Source organism: Tachypleus tridentatus, chromosome 6, assembly GCF_004210375.1.
Source record: "Tachypleus tridentatus isolate NWPU-2018 chromosome 6, ASM421037v1, whole genome shotgun sequence".
In the NCBI taxonomy this organism is placed as follows: Eukaryota; Metazoa; Arthropoda; class Merostomata; order Xiphosura; family Limulidae; genus Tachypleus; species Tachypleus tridentatus.
This window is the reverse complement of record NC_134830.1, coordinates 128,550,431-128,565,295: the sequence shown is the minus strand read 5'-3', so window position 1 is coordinate 128,565,295 and position 14,865 is coordinate 128,550,431. Positions and strand designations below refer to the sequence as shown.

At 34.8% G+C, this 14,865-nt stretch overlaps 1 protein-coding gene across 7 annotated transcripts in view; it reads right to left on the bottom strand.

Moving 5' to 3' along the window:
- LOC143253634 (peroxisomal N(1)-acetyl-spermine/spermidine oxidase-like) overlaps window positions 1-9,221 on the bottom strand; it is a 105,854-nt gene extending 96,633 nt beyond the window's left edge. For 6 of the 7 annotated variants that reach the window (XR_013029743.1, XR_013029744.1, XM_076507800.1 and 3 more), the window contains exon 1: window positions 9,000-9,221. Coding sequence is in view for 4 of the 7 variants with exons in the window: in XM_076507800.1 (XP_076363915.1) it covers window positions 9,000-9,192 (193 nt within the window). In the remaining 3 variants the exon portion in view is untranslated. The remainder of the gene's footprint in view (window positions 1-8,999) is intronic. The other variant, XM_076507803.1, reaches the window with a different exon arrangement.
- Window positions 9,222-14,865: the final 5,644 nt, after the last annotated feature.

Here is a 14,865-nt window from a genome sequence, read left to right as displayed (position 1 = left end):
AAATGAAGTGCCATAAACATGAAGTTGTTTCAGTTGCAAATTCTAAAAGGGAGTCAAAATGTGTGCTGGAGATTTATATTAGTGAACTGAGGTCATTATTTTAGAGATAAAGTACAATGTTACAAGCTTTGTTGGTGGGAACCTTAATAAAAGTAGCACAACACCAAGTTAGTCATTAAAGCCTTACGGTTGATTGTAATTCTGAAATTGAATACGTCTTTATAAAGTCACGTATAGTTATGTATGTTGTGAGAGTTAAAACTATGTATTTGTTAACACTGTAGTTGAATAAGACATAAGTGCACATTGCAGAGTGTGGGAGGTAGTCCCATTTGTGTCATTTAAAAATGCTGTAGAGTTGTAGTGTGTATGAGTCAGATTTAGATGTACAAAATAATGATAATAAGTAATTTGACTGCCATTTTTCATTTCTAAGAAGTTTTGTTGCTGGGTTTTTCATTTGTCTTTGTAGAATTATTTGTGATGGGATTGAATTTCTTTTTATCAGAAAGGATGCCCTTCATATTGTGACGCTGGAAGTCATAAAAGAAGCTCTTCTCTAGAATGCAAGATAGACAGTGCAACTAACATAGGTTATTCAACATAGAATTTGAAGTGGTTAACCTCAAGATAGATAGCAAAGAGTATTGAAAGTTAAAACTTTTCTTACCTTAAAAGATATTTCTTACAGATACATCTTAACACCAAGCAGCTTCGTTGCATCATACGTGCCTATAAGATTTGTACATCACTAGCCGTGAGCTACCTCCCATTTAAAACAATGTGTTTAATGTGAAATGTACTAGTGTATAATAGTCATGTGATGATAGCCCTCTACCTGTAAGAAGGTGACACAATCAATTATGTAGTACCTCTCCCTAACTACTTGCACTTAGTTATTAGACATAAAAAAAGTGACCAGAAGTGGGGAAAAAGGTGGTGTATAAAAGTGAATATCTGTTAAAAATATATTTTCAGGTAAGGAAAATGTTATCATCCAAGAATATGTACTTCATGTCTACACACAAATAGCTGGAATCCCACAGAGAAATAGTACAGCAGCCAGTGCAAACATTAAACCTAGACAAGTTCCTTCCTGAAAGCATCTGAAGGAAAAGCCCAGGTAATGTGACACCTGACAGCAGGAGTTCCACACCTAATCTTATATAAGGTGTGCTCTTCACCCAGAATGAGTGAGAAGGACAGAAAAAAGAACCTCAAGTGTTCCAAAGATGAAGAGAATTTTAACATGATCAGGTAAGCACCAACACACAAATGATAAACGAGCCAAGAAGCGTAATATGGTTAAGGCACCATCAGAATGTCAGGTTATGTGTATTTAATTTCAATTAAACTTGAAAAATTGAGACAGGACTGATACACCCATCTTGCTGGGGAAGAGAGCACACTAGTTGTTTGAAAAGCAGCTCACATTACAAAGAAAATGTCAAAAACCATTCTATGTCCCACTAAATTGTGCTGTATACAATTAGTTAGAACTAGTAAAGGGCAAAGCTCTCCTGTGCTCCACTCAGAAAAGTATGTGTGGGAAAGATTTGCATTGAGCAGATCCAAAGGAGTGCAAAGACCTGCATCAGAGGCTTCTAGAGAAGTAGTTTACAAGAGACAGTGTAATGCGTAACCATAAAACCCTAGTTACAAAAGTTGGCATGTGCAAGCCAAAGAAGCGGACTGTCACTTCTCTGGTGCCAGCTTTTTCCATATTAGTCCATAGAATATACAGTCTGTATTGATCAACTGAGTAATTTTAATACCAAAAGGATACCTCTAGTGGTCTTATGTAACACCTCATATTGATTGTTTGGTTGGCATCTATTAGTGCAAAGCAGCTTGACTATCTATTACAAACAACTGGTAAAAAAAGGTAAAAGTAAAGAAAGTTCAAAAAGCAGTTGAAAAAACTTAAATAGGTTTAAAACTGAAAAACATAAGTATGGTGAACAGCATCACCATCCCCTGTACAATGTCAGGGATAAACCCATGGAAAAATGTATAAAATGGTACCTTCATTTACAGTCATAATAATGGCACAACAGTAAACTGTGAGCTATTGTAACTTGAGTGTCACAAAGACCACACATTGGTGCATAAGTCATGAATAAAAGGAAACAATGACTTAAAAACTGTGACCAATGTGTACCCTAGTCAGGACAAATTTATCCTTTCCATCCTTACAGAAACAAGACAGCCAAAGAGCAACAGAAGGTTTCACCTGGAAAAGCTTGTTATTACAGTACTCACTCCAAGTCAACTACCAACAGGTGCGAAGCTGCACCTCGATTACAGGACCACAGTCTACATATGGGGCAGGCACAGCTGCAATAGTACCAGAGCTGATAAGCTTAACTATGGTGTCAGCAAGCTCATTCCCATGAATACTGACATGGCCTGATATCCTGAAAAACTGGTTAGAAACAGAAGATAAACGAAAATGGGCCAATTGGTTTAGAATATTGACGAGAACCCCTGAGAACTTGAAGCAATTCCAGGGCCAACAGAGAGCTAAGAGAGTCAGTATAAATGGTACAATTGGTGTACTGCATAACTTCTACATAATCCAGAACAAGAGGATTTGGCATGTCACTCAGCAGTAAACACACACTATATACAAACAGCAGAGAAAATCCCTTGTTTAAGTGGTTGTTCACAACAAGAAAAAATTCAAAATAAATCAATTATCCCCTTTTTTTTTTCAAGATTGATCTAAACTTGTAACATGAAACTACAGGTTTATCCCAAGTAGCTCTATGTTTATAACAGCATACATTTATAACTTATACTATTTATAATAACAATTTATTGTTTTATTGCCCTTTAAACAGAGTCTAACTACTGTCTATGCCAATAAAAGTTGTAAATCACTTGGGCACATGCTGCTCATGTTACACCAGTGTATCCCATATTTTCTCAGTTCATGGCACCCTAAGTGTCTCAGCAATTTTTTATGACACCTCCAGGCAAAAAGAAAAACCTAAATGTTCCATTTATTAAGTAATTAGGTCCAAACAATTAATATTTAATAAGTATTTATGTCCTAACAACTTTGTAGCTATTTGAAAGGATAATACACATAAATTGAAAGTAAAAACAATATTTTTATTTCATTTTCAATGAATTTACTAATTACTAATGTGGATGTGTGCACCTGTTTAATACTGCACAGCTTCTCAAACCTTGGAATCAGATTGGACACTGCCACCATCATTTCCTGTTCCACACTGTGCAGTACTTACTTTATATTACAGCAATCACCTAAAACCAAGCTATGCAGAGATATGGCATCATAAATGGAATTAGGATTCACTGAGCTTCAGCCCTTAGCAGTTGATATTCATCTTTTACTGATATCAAAAACTCAGCTTCATGCTGCCAAATTTTGTTTTTAAAGCCTTATCACAAGATAGCTCAATAAGATTTTCTTCTTCTGCAGAGGTAAATTCAGATGGGGCCATAACCTTGAGTGGGTCTTGAAACCATGCAAACTTCTCCATATCTTATGGAAAATAATTTTCAAACCAATCACTGAGCTGTGTTAGTTGCTTCTCAAAAACAGATTTTACTTCATAGGTCAAATCAACTTCATTGGATGTAACAAACGGCCACAATAGGGAAAACAGTCTTTGCCATCATCTTCATTAATTTTTCCTCTCCACAGTAGTAACTTATTTCTGAAGGCTGAAACCTTCTCTGCAAGTTTCAGAATGTGTGTTACTTCTATGCAGAGAGAGATTCAATGCATTCAGTTTTTTGAAGAAATCACACAGGTATGATAATTTTGACAAGAAATCAGTATCCAAGAAGTTTTTAGCACATTTATGTTCTTCTTCTTCTTCGAGATAAGAATAGCATTCCTGTCATAATTTGAACACATGGGACAGTACCTTCCCACAGGAGAGCCATCACGAACTACAGTTGTACAACAAAGATGTGTGCTCCAATCATATATCTTCAATCAGTTTTTAAAGAAACCTTGCCTTCTGTGATCGAGTTTTTATAAAGTTCACTACTTTCAACACACTTTCCAGGACTAGGTTCAATGGAAGGGCTTCCCTGTGGATTATACAGTGGATCCACAATGCATCAAGAGCTTTGCTTCATATGAGTGCCTGTAATCCTCCATAACAGCCAGACACAGAGCGACCACTATCGGTACAGATGCCAATGTGTTTAGTTCACTCTAAGTTGTTTTCTCATATAAAAGTGTCAAGGATCTCAAACAAGTCTTGAGTTTTTGTACCTGCAGTGATACTTTTACAAAAGGGAAGATCTTCCATAATTTTGTCCTATCTGTTGCCTCATCTAGCTGTGACCCAAAATTCTTCCCTTTCATTTTCTCAATTATCTGATCATTGAGGTCTTCAGCCATGTGTTGGATTCTATGACTGATATTGTTGGATAACAGAACCTTTGAAAGCAGTCTTCCCACAGATTCACCAACCATAATGCTCACCATATCCACTGCAGCTGGTAAAATAAGTTCTTCTGCAATGGTGCGAGTCTTTTTACATTTTGTGACTTTATATGTCACCTTGCAGGATACTTGTTTCAAAAATGTACCTTTTTGTTCTTTCAATTCCTTTAACTTTCTGGTAAAATAATCACAGGACTTACTAGCCAGGTTAGGATGGCTGGTCTTTAAGTGGCATTTTAGTTTACTTGGAAGCGTGCACTCTGGAGCCAAAACTTTTAGGCATAATACACACTGCAGACACTCTTTGTGATTGACATCTACCAAATTAAAACCAAAGTCTAGATATAACTATCATCATATTTCTGATATTTCCATTTCTTCACAACTTTGTCACTGGTCTGTAGTTCGCCATCCTTTTCTTCACTCCCACATTTCTTATCAATGTTCAAAAATCTTTCCATTTTTAAGCACAAGGACTAAAAATTAACAAAATAATTCACTGAACTTTGCTAGACCTCACAGACACTTGGTCACAACACCCTTCACTTACTCCAATTACTGACAGAACTGGAGATTTGACAGGTATTTATATACAAAATCTAAGAAACAAGAAAGTTTGAGAAGTTGCTGAGTTGCTGGCATAGCCGAAAGTACAAGTAAATAAAAACACATCCAAACATTTGAGAGCATCACAGAAAGAAATGTAGAGTGATCTGATGTTAAAACTGTCAACTACCTTGAGCTAGTAGTTCACAAGGTATCCAACAGATGTTGATATTGTTGTATCTCTTGAAAATTTGAAATATCCCAGGGTGCTCCAGTTTGAAAACCACTGTGTTACACTATCAAATTACATTAACTACAAGCTACAGCAACCAGTACAAGTAGTTCATATGAGTGCCTCATAAAACATTTTCATAATATTATTATTATTTTACTTGATCTAATCTTAAGTAACCTAAAAAGATCCCTATTTTTACAATTTAGTTACTATTACAATTATACATAATGAATAAACATGAAAAATAAGATGAAAAATACTTATCCAATTTTCTTTTTCTTGCTCGCAGCTCTCGAAGAAAGCTAACCCTAATTTTTTTATACAACTTTGCATTTTGTATTGCAGTTAATAATTTTATTTAATTAAATAATGCACCAAACAATATTGATTAACAACATGCAAAAAGTAAAGAAATTCCCTGACCTCTCAAAAATGTTCTGGTTTTCTAATTCTGCAACAAGAGTCATTACAATTTCATCCAAGCTAGTAGTTAACCTTTGCACAGGGTGGTACTATTCTTAAGTGAAACTGACATTTAACTATTCAGAACATAATGTTGTACATCATTTGACAGATCAAAACATTAAGTGTCTATCTGTTATAAGTAATACATAATTAAACATAAAAGAGAACTATCAACCAATTATGAAAGAGGTGTAACAGGTGCATATGACAGGAGAGGTCTGATTTTCTATTGATAGCTCTATAACCAAACAAAATCAAAGTCTATAATAAATGTGATTTGTCCAAGCAATTACAATTTTATAGAGTAATTTATGTTTAGTTTCATACTTTATCAAGGGGTGGTAGATAAAATAGGAGTGATGGAATGCTTAGAGAAAATGTGTCATATGTCGTACATTAAGGGAAATTTAGGATTTTTTTTTTAATATTGCCTTGTAGAATTAAGAACTTATAACTGATATACTATCAAAATATAGATTATTAGCTAATATTTTATGGTATTCTGATTGGTGCAACATAAACAAAAAAGTAGTTTAATAAAAAATTGAATGTAAGACACTAAAACTTTGTGTTTTGCACTAAAATGTTCAACCTTTGGACTGGAGAAGAGCAGAAAACACCTTGCAATACCAAAGCCCTAAATAATGAATAGAGTTCAGCACCTTCAAGGCCAAGGTCTTTGCATAGTCTAATTTGAAGCAAATGAGGGCACAATATATTTTGAGCAGAGAACATCAACCCTCTCCTCAAGAGGTGGAACAGAAGACACAGAGGATGTTCAATGTCCTTATACACTGGATACATAGCTGCTTAACATGAGGAATGGAAGTGTGCTTATGGCCCATATAAGCCCAAGAACTTTGCCTAAGAGACCATGGGAAGAATAACATCACCAATACTAAGCTTGTTTTTGTTTTTTTGTTTTTTGAATTTCGCACAAAGCTACTCGAAGACTATCTGTGCTAGCCATCCCTAATTTAGCAGTGTAAGACTAAAGGGAAGGCAGCTAGTCATCACCACCCACCACCAACTCTTGGGCTACTCTTTTACCAACGAATAGTGGGATTGACGGTCATATTATAATGCCCCCACGGCTGAAAGAGCAAGCATGTTTGGCGCGACAGAGATGCAAACCCGCGACCCTCAGATTACGAGTCACATGCCTTAACATACTTGGCCATGCTAGGCCAAGACAAAGCTTAGGATCAGAGTGTACACCCCAATAGTGGTCAAAGTGCATGCAAACATTTACAGAAAAAATAAAGGTAAAACCATTTATACCAGTCTATGTCACCAAACAACTGAGAACAACCTTGATGTTGCAACTCAATAAACCTCATGTTTAACAACCAACATGAGATATAGAAGTCATCGACATAAAGCCCGTTTACAACAATAGAAGAAAATTTTGTAGTGATAACATTAATTTTGATCCTGAAAGTGCAACACTCAAGACACAATCCTGAGAAACCCCAAGTTTCTGTAGAAAAGAACAGGAAAGTGTTAAACCCAGACATATTTAGAATTGCCAGTCGAGTAAACTTCCACCAAAGCATCAATTAAAGTTAATCTTCCTTAAAATAACAGAAAATTAATGACTGTCAACTGTCCAAGAAAAGTGAAGGGGAGCAGATGGAAAGATTAATGGCAATAAAAGACTGACAAGATGCATGACAATAAGTATAAGAACTAGTACCGAAGACAGAAAGGTTGTGATCTGAGAGTACACGCTCTATGGAATGACCTCTCCCATCAACATCAGCACCACTCTAGAGACTACATCCATTTAAGTCTTCCAGGATTAAAAAGGGAGATAGCAACTATTCATTGACAGCATCAAGATCTGATTGATCATAAGTTTCTCTCAAAGACAGGTAAAAAAACAAAAAGTGACAGTACAACCCAGAAAAACATAGATTGCAACAGCCACCAAAGGTGTACCAAGTGGCAAAGACCAGAAATGCCACCACTACATGTACCCTTCCATCACACAACCCACCATTCCATATAAAGGAAACTGTTGAAAGGTGATAGTACTGAAAGCTTTCAAAAATGTTTCTTGTAAGTAGTCATACACAGTCTATAAAAAAAATAGTTCAATAATATCTACTTTGTGATGTAATGTTGTGATTATAGCTCTTTTATAAACTAAAATTTCAGTAAAGACTTTTTCATGTAGATGGTGAACATTACTGAATGTCAAGTATGAGAACATTGTTGTAAAAATGTCAGACAATTCCAGAAAAAGGCATAGGACCAGTAGCCTTCCACACAAAATAGCAGTTATACCTGCCCAGAGTATGCATTTTTTGCTGGTATAGTTTAATAAATACTGATTACTAAACTATACCTGTTCATCATTTATAGATTCGTAGTTTGTTAATCACTAATTCAGCCTAGAGAAAGAACTGTAAATATTACAGTTCATTGAACTGAGTAAAGATAGCAGACGTGAATACTTTTGGCTGCATTACATTTATTCTACTGTAAAATGGTACCTTATATTTTAAATTTCATAATAAAAACCTTAAATATAGTAAACCTACCTTAAGGCATGAAGTTCTTATTCTCAAAAAAAACCTTTTAAAGATTTTAAATCTGATTTCAATTAGTAGGAGTATGGATGGCTTTTAACATATGATACCAGTTGAACCTGTATTAATAATGTAGATGTTTTTCATTTGTTCTTTGATGTACAATCATGCATATTTTATTTATGTGAGTATTACACATTCAAAACTTTGATTTGTATTTTCATGCTTCCAAGGCCAGGAACTATAATCCTCTTGGGCTCTCTAATTTAAGCAATGGATAAAAATTGTTTATCATCATTCTTAAATCAACCAAAGTTGTTTTTCTCACCTGCCTGGCAACGTTTTACCATGGTCTGGCTTTCACTCATTTCTTATACAAGATTAGTAACTTCATATTTAGGCTACATCACAATTTATTTCTTGAGACTAAGAGCATATTACTAATACTAGGTCACCAAATTACATGGCTTAAATTTACAGTTACGACTTCTTGCCCTTCTAAATGTACAACTTATCAACACATACAAAAAAAATCTGTTACTGATTACGAATTTCTGAGAATAAGCAATAAAATTGAAAAGTACAACAGCGTTTAGGTAACTACTATTATTACTCATAACACAGAAAGTTGAGGTTCTTGTTACTTGTATTGACTTTAAAATTTAAATTTTAAGCATATAAAAAGTTACGTTCCACTAAATAATATATTTATTATTATAATTATATTATTAAGGAATCTGATTCTTTTGAACTTGAAAATGAAGTTTGAACCTATAGAATAGCTTACCCATTGGAATTGATATTATGCGACCTCCGATTCTGTTTCTTGCTTCCAGTAATTTAATATTAGTTTCACCATGCTTTATCAAGTAACTTGCTGCAGATATTCCTGCCATTCCCGCGCCAATAATAATTACGTTAAAACGATTATTCATTTCAACCTCATTGCTATTACAATTTGTTGATATTGCACCTTCCATTTTCTTCAAAATAAACTGTTGCCCTCTATACTTTAATTATAAATATAGTTATTATATCAGTTAATTTTCAAACTCCGTTAATAGTTGTCAAATTTACATTTGTAAGTATATCTTGCAATTTAATGTTATTAATAAACTAACTGAACGGAAGGGATTTTCATACGTTTTAAACTTGTAGCTAAAAACAGATTGTCAAAAAGTTTAAGTACAGTACTTAGCACTTTGAAACTGAATGGAAAGTCATCTTAATGATTCCTTGTTTCTTTCTCCCCCCCCCCTGTTTTAGCTGAAAACCACACAATGGGCTACGCTGTGTCTGCCAAAGAAATTCAAACCCTTTCATCGTTAGTCTTAAACTTACTGCTTACCCCCCGAGGATTTAGGCTAAACGATAAACTCAGAAATATCAAAGTTCAGGCACATCCGTTTCTAATTTTGAATTCTTAAAGGAAGAGAAAAGTAACAAGTCAACAACACCTACATTCATCTATACTTAATCAAATAGCGAAGTAAATTGTGAATTTTATACCATTATCATAGTAAACATTACATTACATTTTATGGCCAGGTGAGTTGAGGCGTGCGACTCGTAATCTAAGGGTTGCTGGTTCGCATCGCCGTCGCACCAAACATGCTCGCCTTTTCAGCCGTAGGGGCGTTATATGTGATGGTCAATACCCACTATTCACTGGTAAAAGAGTAGCCAAAGAGTTGGCGGTGGGTGATAATAACTAGCTACCTTCCTTCTAGTCTCACACTGCTAAATTACATTCAACAATCAAACATTACATTTTCAGCAGCATAGATAGTGAGTTCGATCCTTAACACGCTAACTACTAAACCAAGACAGACCTAAATTTTAAAGGAAGATACATTTTTCACACACAGTGAAATGACTATTTGGGGATTCATTTTGTCGTGGGTCAAAAACATTTTGCAAAAGGCCAGATAATATTTAATTTTCCAAGAATCAGAAAATATATGCAGCAAGAAACCATAAATCAAACTTTTCTTTGGATTATTGAAAGCAATGAAACAGAAATAAACAGTGCCATCAACGTTAAATTGGGAAGTTGTTAAATTGACAAGAGAAGACGCTATATTAAAACAGGAAATAAATTAATTTGTTTAATTATGTTTGGATTATTTAAAAGAATCTGCAAACAAAAAACAATGGTACATCAGCATGTTTTCTATCTGTTTGGATGTATGAGAATTCTATATATTTTTTAGTTTATTTGGTTTTTGATGCACACAGTCATTGAACTAGTTTTGTTTCTTTGCTGTATGTAGTAAACAGTGCGTAGCCTGGCATGGCCAAACGTGTTAAGGCGTTCGCCTGGTAATCTGAGGGTCGCGGGTTCGAATCCCGGTCGCACCAAACATGCTGGCCCTTTCAGCCGTGGGGGCGTTATAATTTTACGGTCAATCCCACTATTTGTTGGTAAAAGAGTAGCCCAAGAGTTGGCGGTGGGTGATGATGACTAGCTGCCTTCCCTCTAGTCTTACACTGTTAAATTAGGGACAGCTAGCGCAGATAGCTTTGCGCGAAATTCAAAACAAACAATGCCCATTCTGCTCAAAATGATCTTGGAGTGACACATTTTATCCTGGTTTAAAAATAGCACTGTAATATTAGCTAGCTTAAAGTTAACTAAATTTAATAGCAGTTCAGTACTACGAGAGAATACAATTCACGAGGATACTTTGTCAAGTGGACAAAGAAATCGTGTTTAACTATAGAATTCAGATGCATTTTCTTAGTTTAGTTCTACTCGAAGACGACTGAGTAAAGACAAAAATCTAAATCATAGTGTTTTGTTCCACACAGGTAATTGCAGAAAGAAAGAGAGCAATGCCACCATTGTCATTCTAACATAAATGACAAGCTATCTTTTTGTGTATACAAACACATGGCTATATTTTCTTTTCTTTTTTATTAACTTTATTGAGTCTCATTATTTCACACACACATTAATTTTTTTCCTGAACATATATTAGTTATTAGCAGAGCTATCTGTGTAATATGTGCAAGAAATAAGAAGTTATTACTTGAAAATACCATCATGGTAACGTGTGGTATAACATTAGATTAGGATTAGTACGTATAACGGTTCTTTAGGTTTGATTATAATTCAACTCGCAGTGAGATTGAAAGATAAGTTAAATAAATTGTTTTATTTGCTCACCCACCAGTGGTTCAGCGGTATGTCTGCGGACTTACAACGCTAAAAACCAGGTTTCGATACCCATGGTGTGCAGGGCACAGATAGCCCATTGTGTAGCTTTGTGTTTAATTCAAAACAATAACATTTCTTTGTTTTATTTAATAAATACAGTCTAAAAACTAGTTAACTGTCAAACTTAAGCTTAACTGTTAACAAGAGGCTACTGGTATTATAATCATAGTATCGAGGCTTTAGTTTAGTTCTTCAAACAATAAAATTCTTTAGGCTAGTTTGAGGTTAAGCCTTTAAAGATTATTAGGTGCGATAGGTGCAATGAATGGCTTTTATTTGGAAATTCTAGACTACTATGCACTTTTAAGGACGTCGGTAATGATGATGTTTAATTTATATGTATAGTTAACAGGTTGAAAAAAAAAGTTGAATAATTTCCTAACTAAATTTGATCAAGTATAGAAAGATAATTATAAATTGTGGGAAATGACAGCAGGGCTTTAAGACTTACATGCAAGAATAAATCAGCTAAGATAAACAAAAACATTCACGAAGTTAGAAAAGGTAGTATTAAAGTTAAAAGTAATAAACTTAACCATAAAAATCCTATTCTATTGAGCAACAGGTTTTCAGCCCTTAATTTTGGTAGGAAGGAAAACAAAAGGAATAGACAAAGGCATGTATTATGAGCTTAAAAAAGTTACAGTTATTGATGATTTATTGACACGGCATGTGGATAGAATAGGTTGTGAGGTAAACTGGAAGAAAAGAGTTAGATTATTCTATCCTAGGGCACAGGTGAAATACATAACTGACACATCAAAAGATATAATGAGGGGGACTAGCAACAGTGTAAGTTTTGTTGTGTACATAGTAGCAAACGATATAGGGAGGAGTAAGTCAGAGGAGCTAATAAGTACAAGGGTTTGATAAAAGTTCATTGGGAGAAATAAGCTTTTTGGATTGGATGGTTTACATTTAAATCAGATAGGGATTGGCTTGATTTCTACGGTTATTAACTCAGTTAAATAAAGTTTTAAACTAAGGCTAGGATGAGGGCCAGGATAAATTAAATGGAAAAAAAGAAGCAGAGAAAAGTTTAGCACAGGAAATGAGTAAAGAAATAGTTATAAAGGTAGGCTTAGTTATTATTATTGTGATGTGCTACATATTTCAAATAGCTTTAATCTGAGTTAAATGATAGTTTAAATTTAGAAGTTAAATAAATGTATCCAATTTATGATATTTGCTAGCAAAAATTACACGCACAGTTTTTTGTTTAATATAAACATATTTTAATATACAAACAATAGTACAATTTACGATAATGATGATTATAAATAATGATTTATGTACAACAGTTTTACAAAATTACAAAGTTTTCTTTCTCGTCTATAACTTTTTTGATATTTTATTGAGGGTTCACAATAAGCTAATTATTGATGTAGATGCAATTTTTAACAGGTATCTACCTAGCTCAGAGCTCGTCATTCTTCGCTGATCACATGTCGAATTTTTCGTCAGTGAAGTTATATAATCTCTTCGTAAAAATACTAGCATTCCGCATGATTTGGCCCAGCATGGCCAGGTGGGTTAAGGCATTCGACTCGTAATCTGAGGGTAGCGGGTTCAAATCCCTGTCGCACCAAACATACTTGCCGTTTCAGCCCTTGGGGCGTTATAATGATGACTAGCTGCCTTACCTCTAGTCTTACACTGCTAAAGTAGGGACGGTTAGCGCAGATAGCCCTCGTGTAGCTTTGCGGGGAATTCAAAAAACAAAACAAACAGGTTCTTGAGGCCGCGAGTATGTACAATTTCTATAATGGCGAAACAGCAGGAGTGGGGCATATAAGGCAACACAGCGTTCGCAGAGAGCAGCAATTCACATCGCTCTGGTCCTAATGAGATATATCGAAAAACAATACTTTCTGTGGTACTATTGTTACAGTTACTACTTTTAGGCCTACTTGTTCTAACATTATTATTTGGTAAAAATTATGAGAGAAGTGATTGTGTTTTATGTTTTACACTGATAATCATATGAGCTCATCAAGCGATAGGCGAAGGATGAAAATTTTCTGATACTCATAATTGGGATTTACTTAATTCATTTTTCATCCAATTTACATACCTTCCAGGCTTCATTCAAAAAACAGAAAGATGACCATTCATATAATGTAACAACAATAAAACAAAATATTCTTCAAATTAACCAGTAAATGACCAAACAATATTAATTCTTATTGGCAACAAAATCTTAAGAAGAAAAGTTTGACAGTTTCAATATCAACCTTTTTCCCCAATTGAGTAATTTCATTTGGTGTGTGTGTGTGTGTTTTCTTATAGCAAAGCCACATTAGGCTATCTGCTGAGCCCACCGAGGGGAATCGAACCCTGAACAATTTCTAAAAACCTTTCTCCTTCATCGTTTGGCTCTAGCATTTCCCAATATATAAGCTTGAAATTAAAATACTTCTGAATTATGTTTTCACTAACAGCTGAAATTGTAATCTTTGTGTAAAGTTTCTCACTAATTTGATCAATGTCATTTGGTGGTCTGTAACAAAAAGAAAAAAAGAAAATTCCGTGGCAAGTATTTAGTTTTAAAGGAAGATGAACTTCTCAACTGGGGTGTTCAGGGATATTCATATCCCCCTTCGCTCCGCTCGCGAAAGAATTTTGATGTGTGCATTGAAAGTTTAGATTTAATTTCTCCTAGTTTTTGATACATATCGGATGTTCGTGAAGACTGACACAGTGAAGGTAGTTTCAAAGAAAAGCAACAAAAAAGTCCGGTCGATTCAAGGTGGCGGAGAGAAAGCAATCCAGACTTCCAGGCTTGACTTGAAGAAAAACGAAAAGAAGTAGTTCAACGATATATCAAACGTCCCAATGTCAGGACCACGGCTTGGCTGGGATCTGTAAATCCAAATGCTGCAGAGTTTGCTGTGGGGCTAGCTGTTTCTAAATAGTAATGTAAGACACGAGGGAAGGCAGCTAGTCATTACCACCCACCGCCAACTCTTGGGCTACTCTTTTACCAACGAATAGTGGGATTGATCTTCACATTATAACACTCACACGGCTAAAAGGGCGAGCACGTTTGGTGTGAAGGAGATTCGAACCCGCGACCCTCATATTACGTGTCGAGTGCTTTAAACAACTAACCATGCTGGACCCCAAAATGGCTTTAGTTTCTTTGCTGTTATCTTTAATACCTTCCATCTAACATGAATATATCACATTTTACATACAAAGCCACTTCTCCACCCATCTTTAAAGTTGCATCTCTCTTACATCTGTGAACTTACATTTAAAGAGAGATTCAAAAATTGTTATAAAACAATCTTTTTTGTATCTATAATTTTTTTCAATTTAAAAGTACGATGTAATTAATTAATTAGTGAGGAATTAAAGCCTAATTAAAATGTACGAATTTATCAAAGTAATTAATTTTATAATTGACTCTTTTTTAATTTTCTTTAACAAT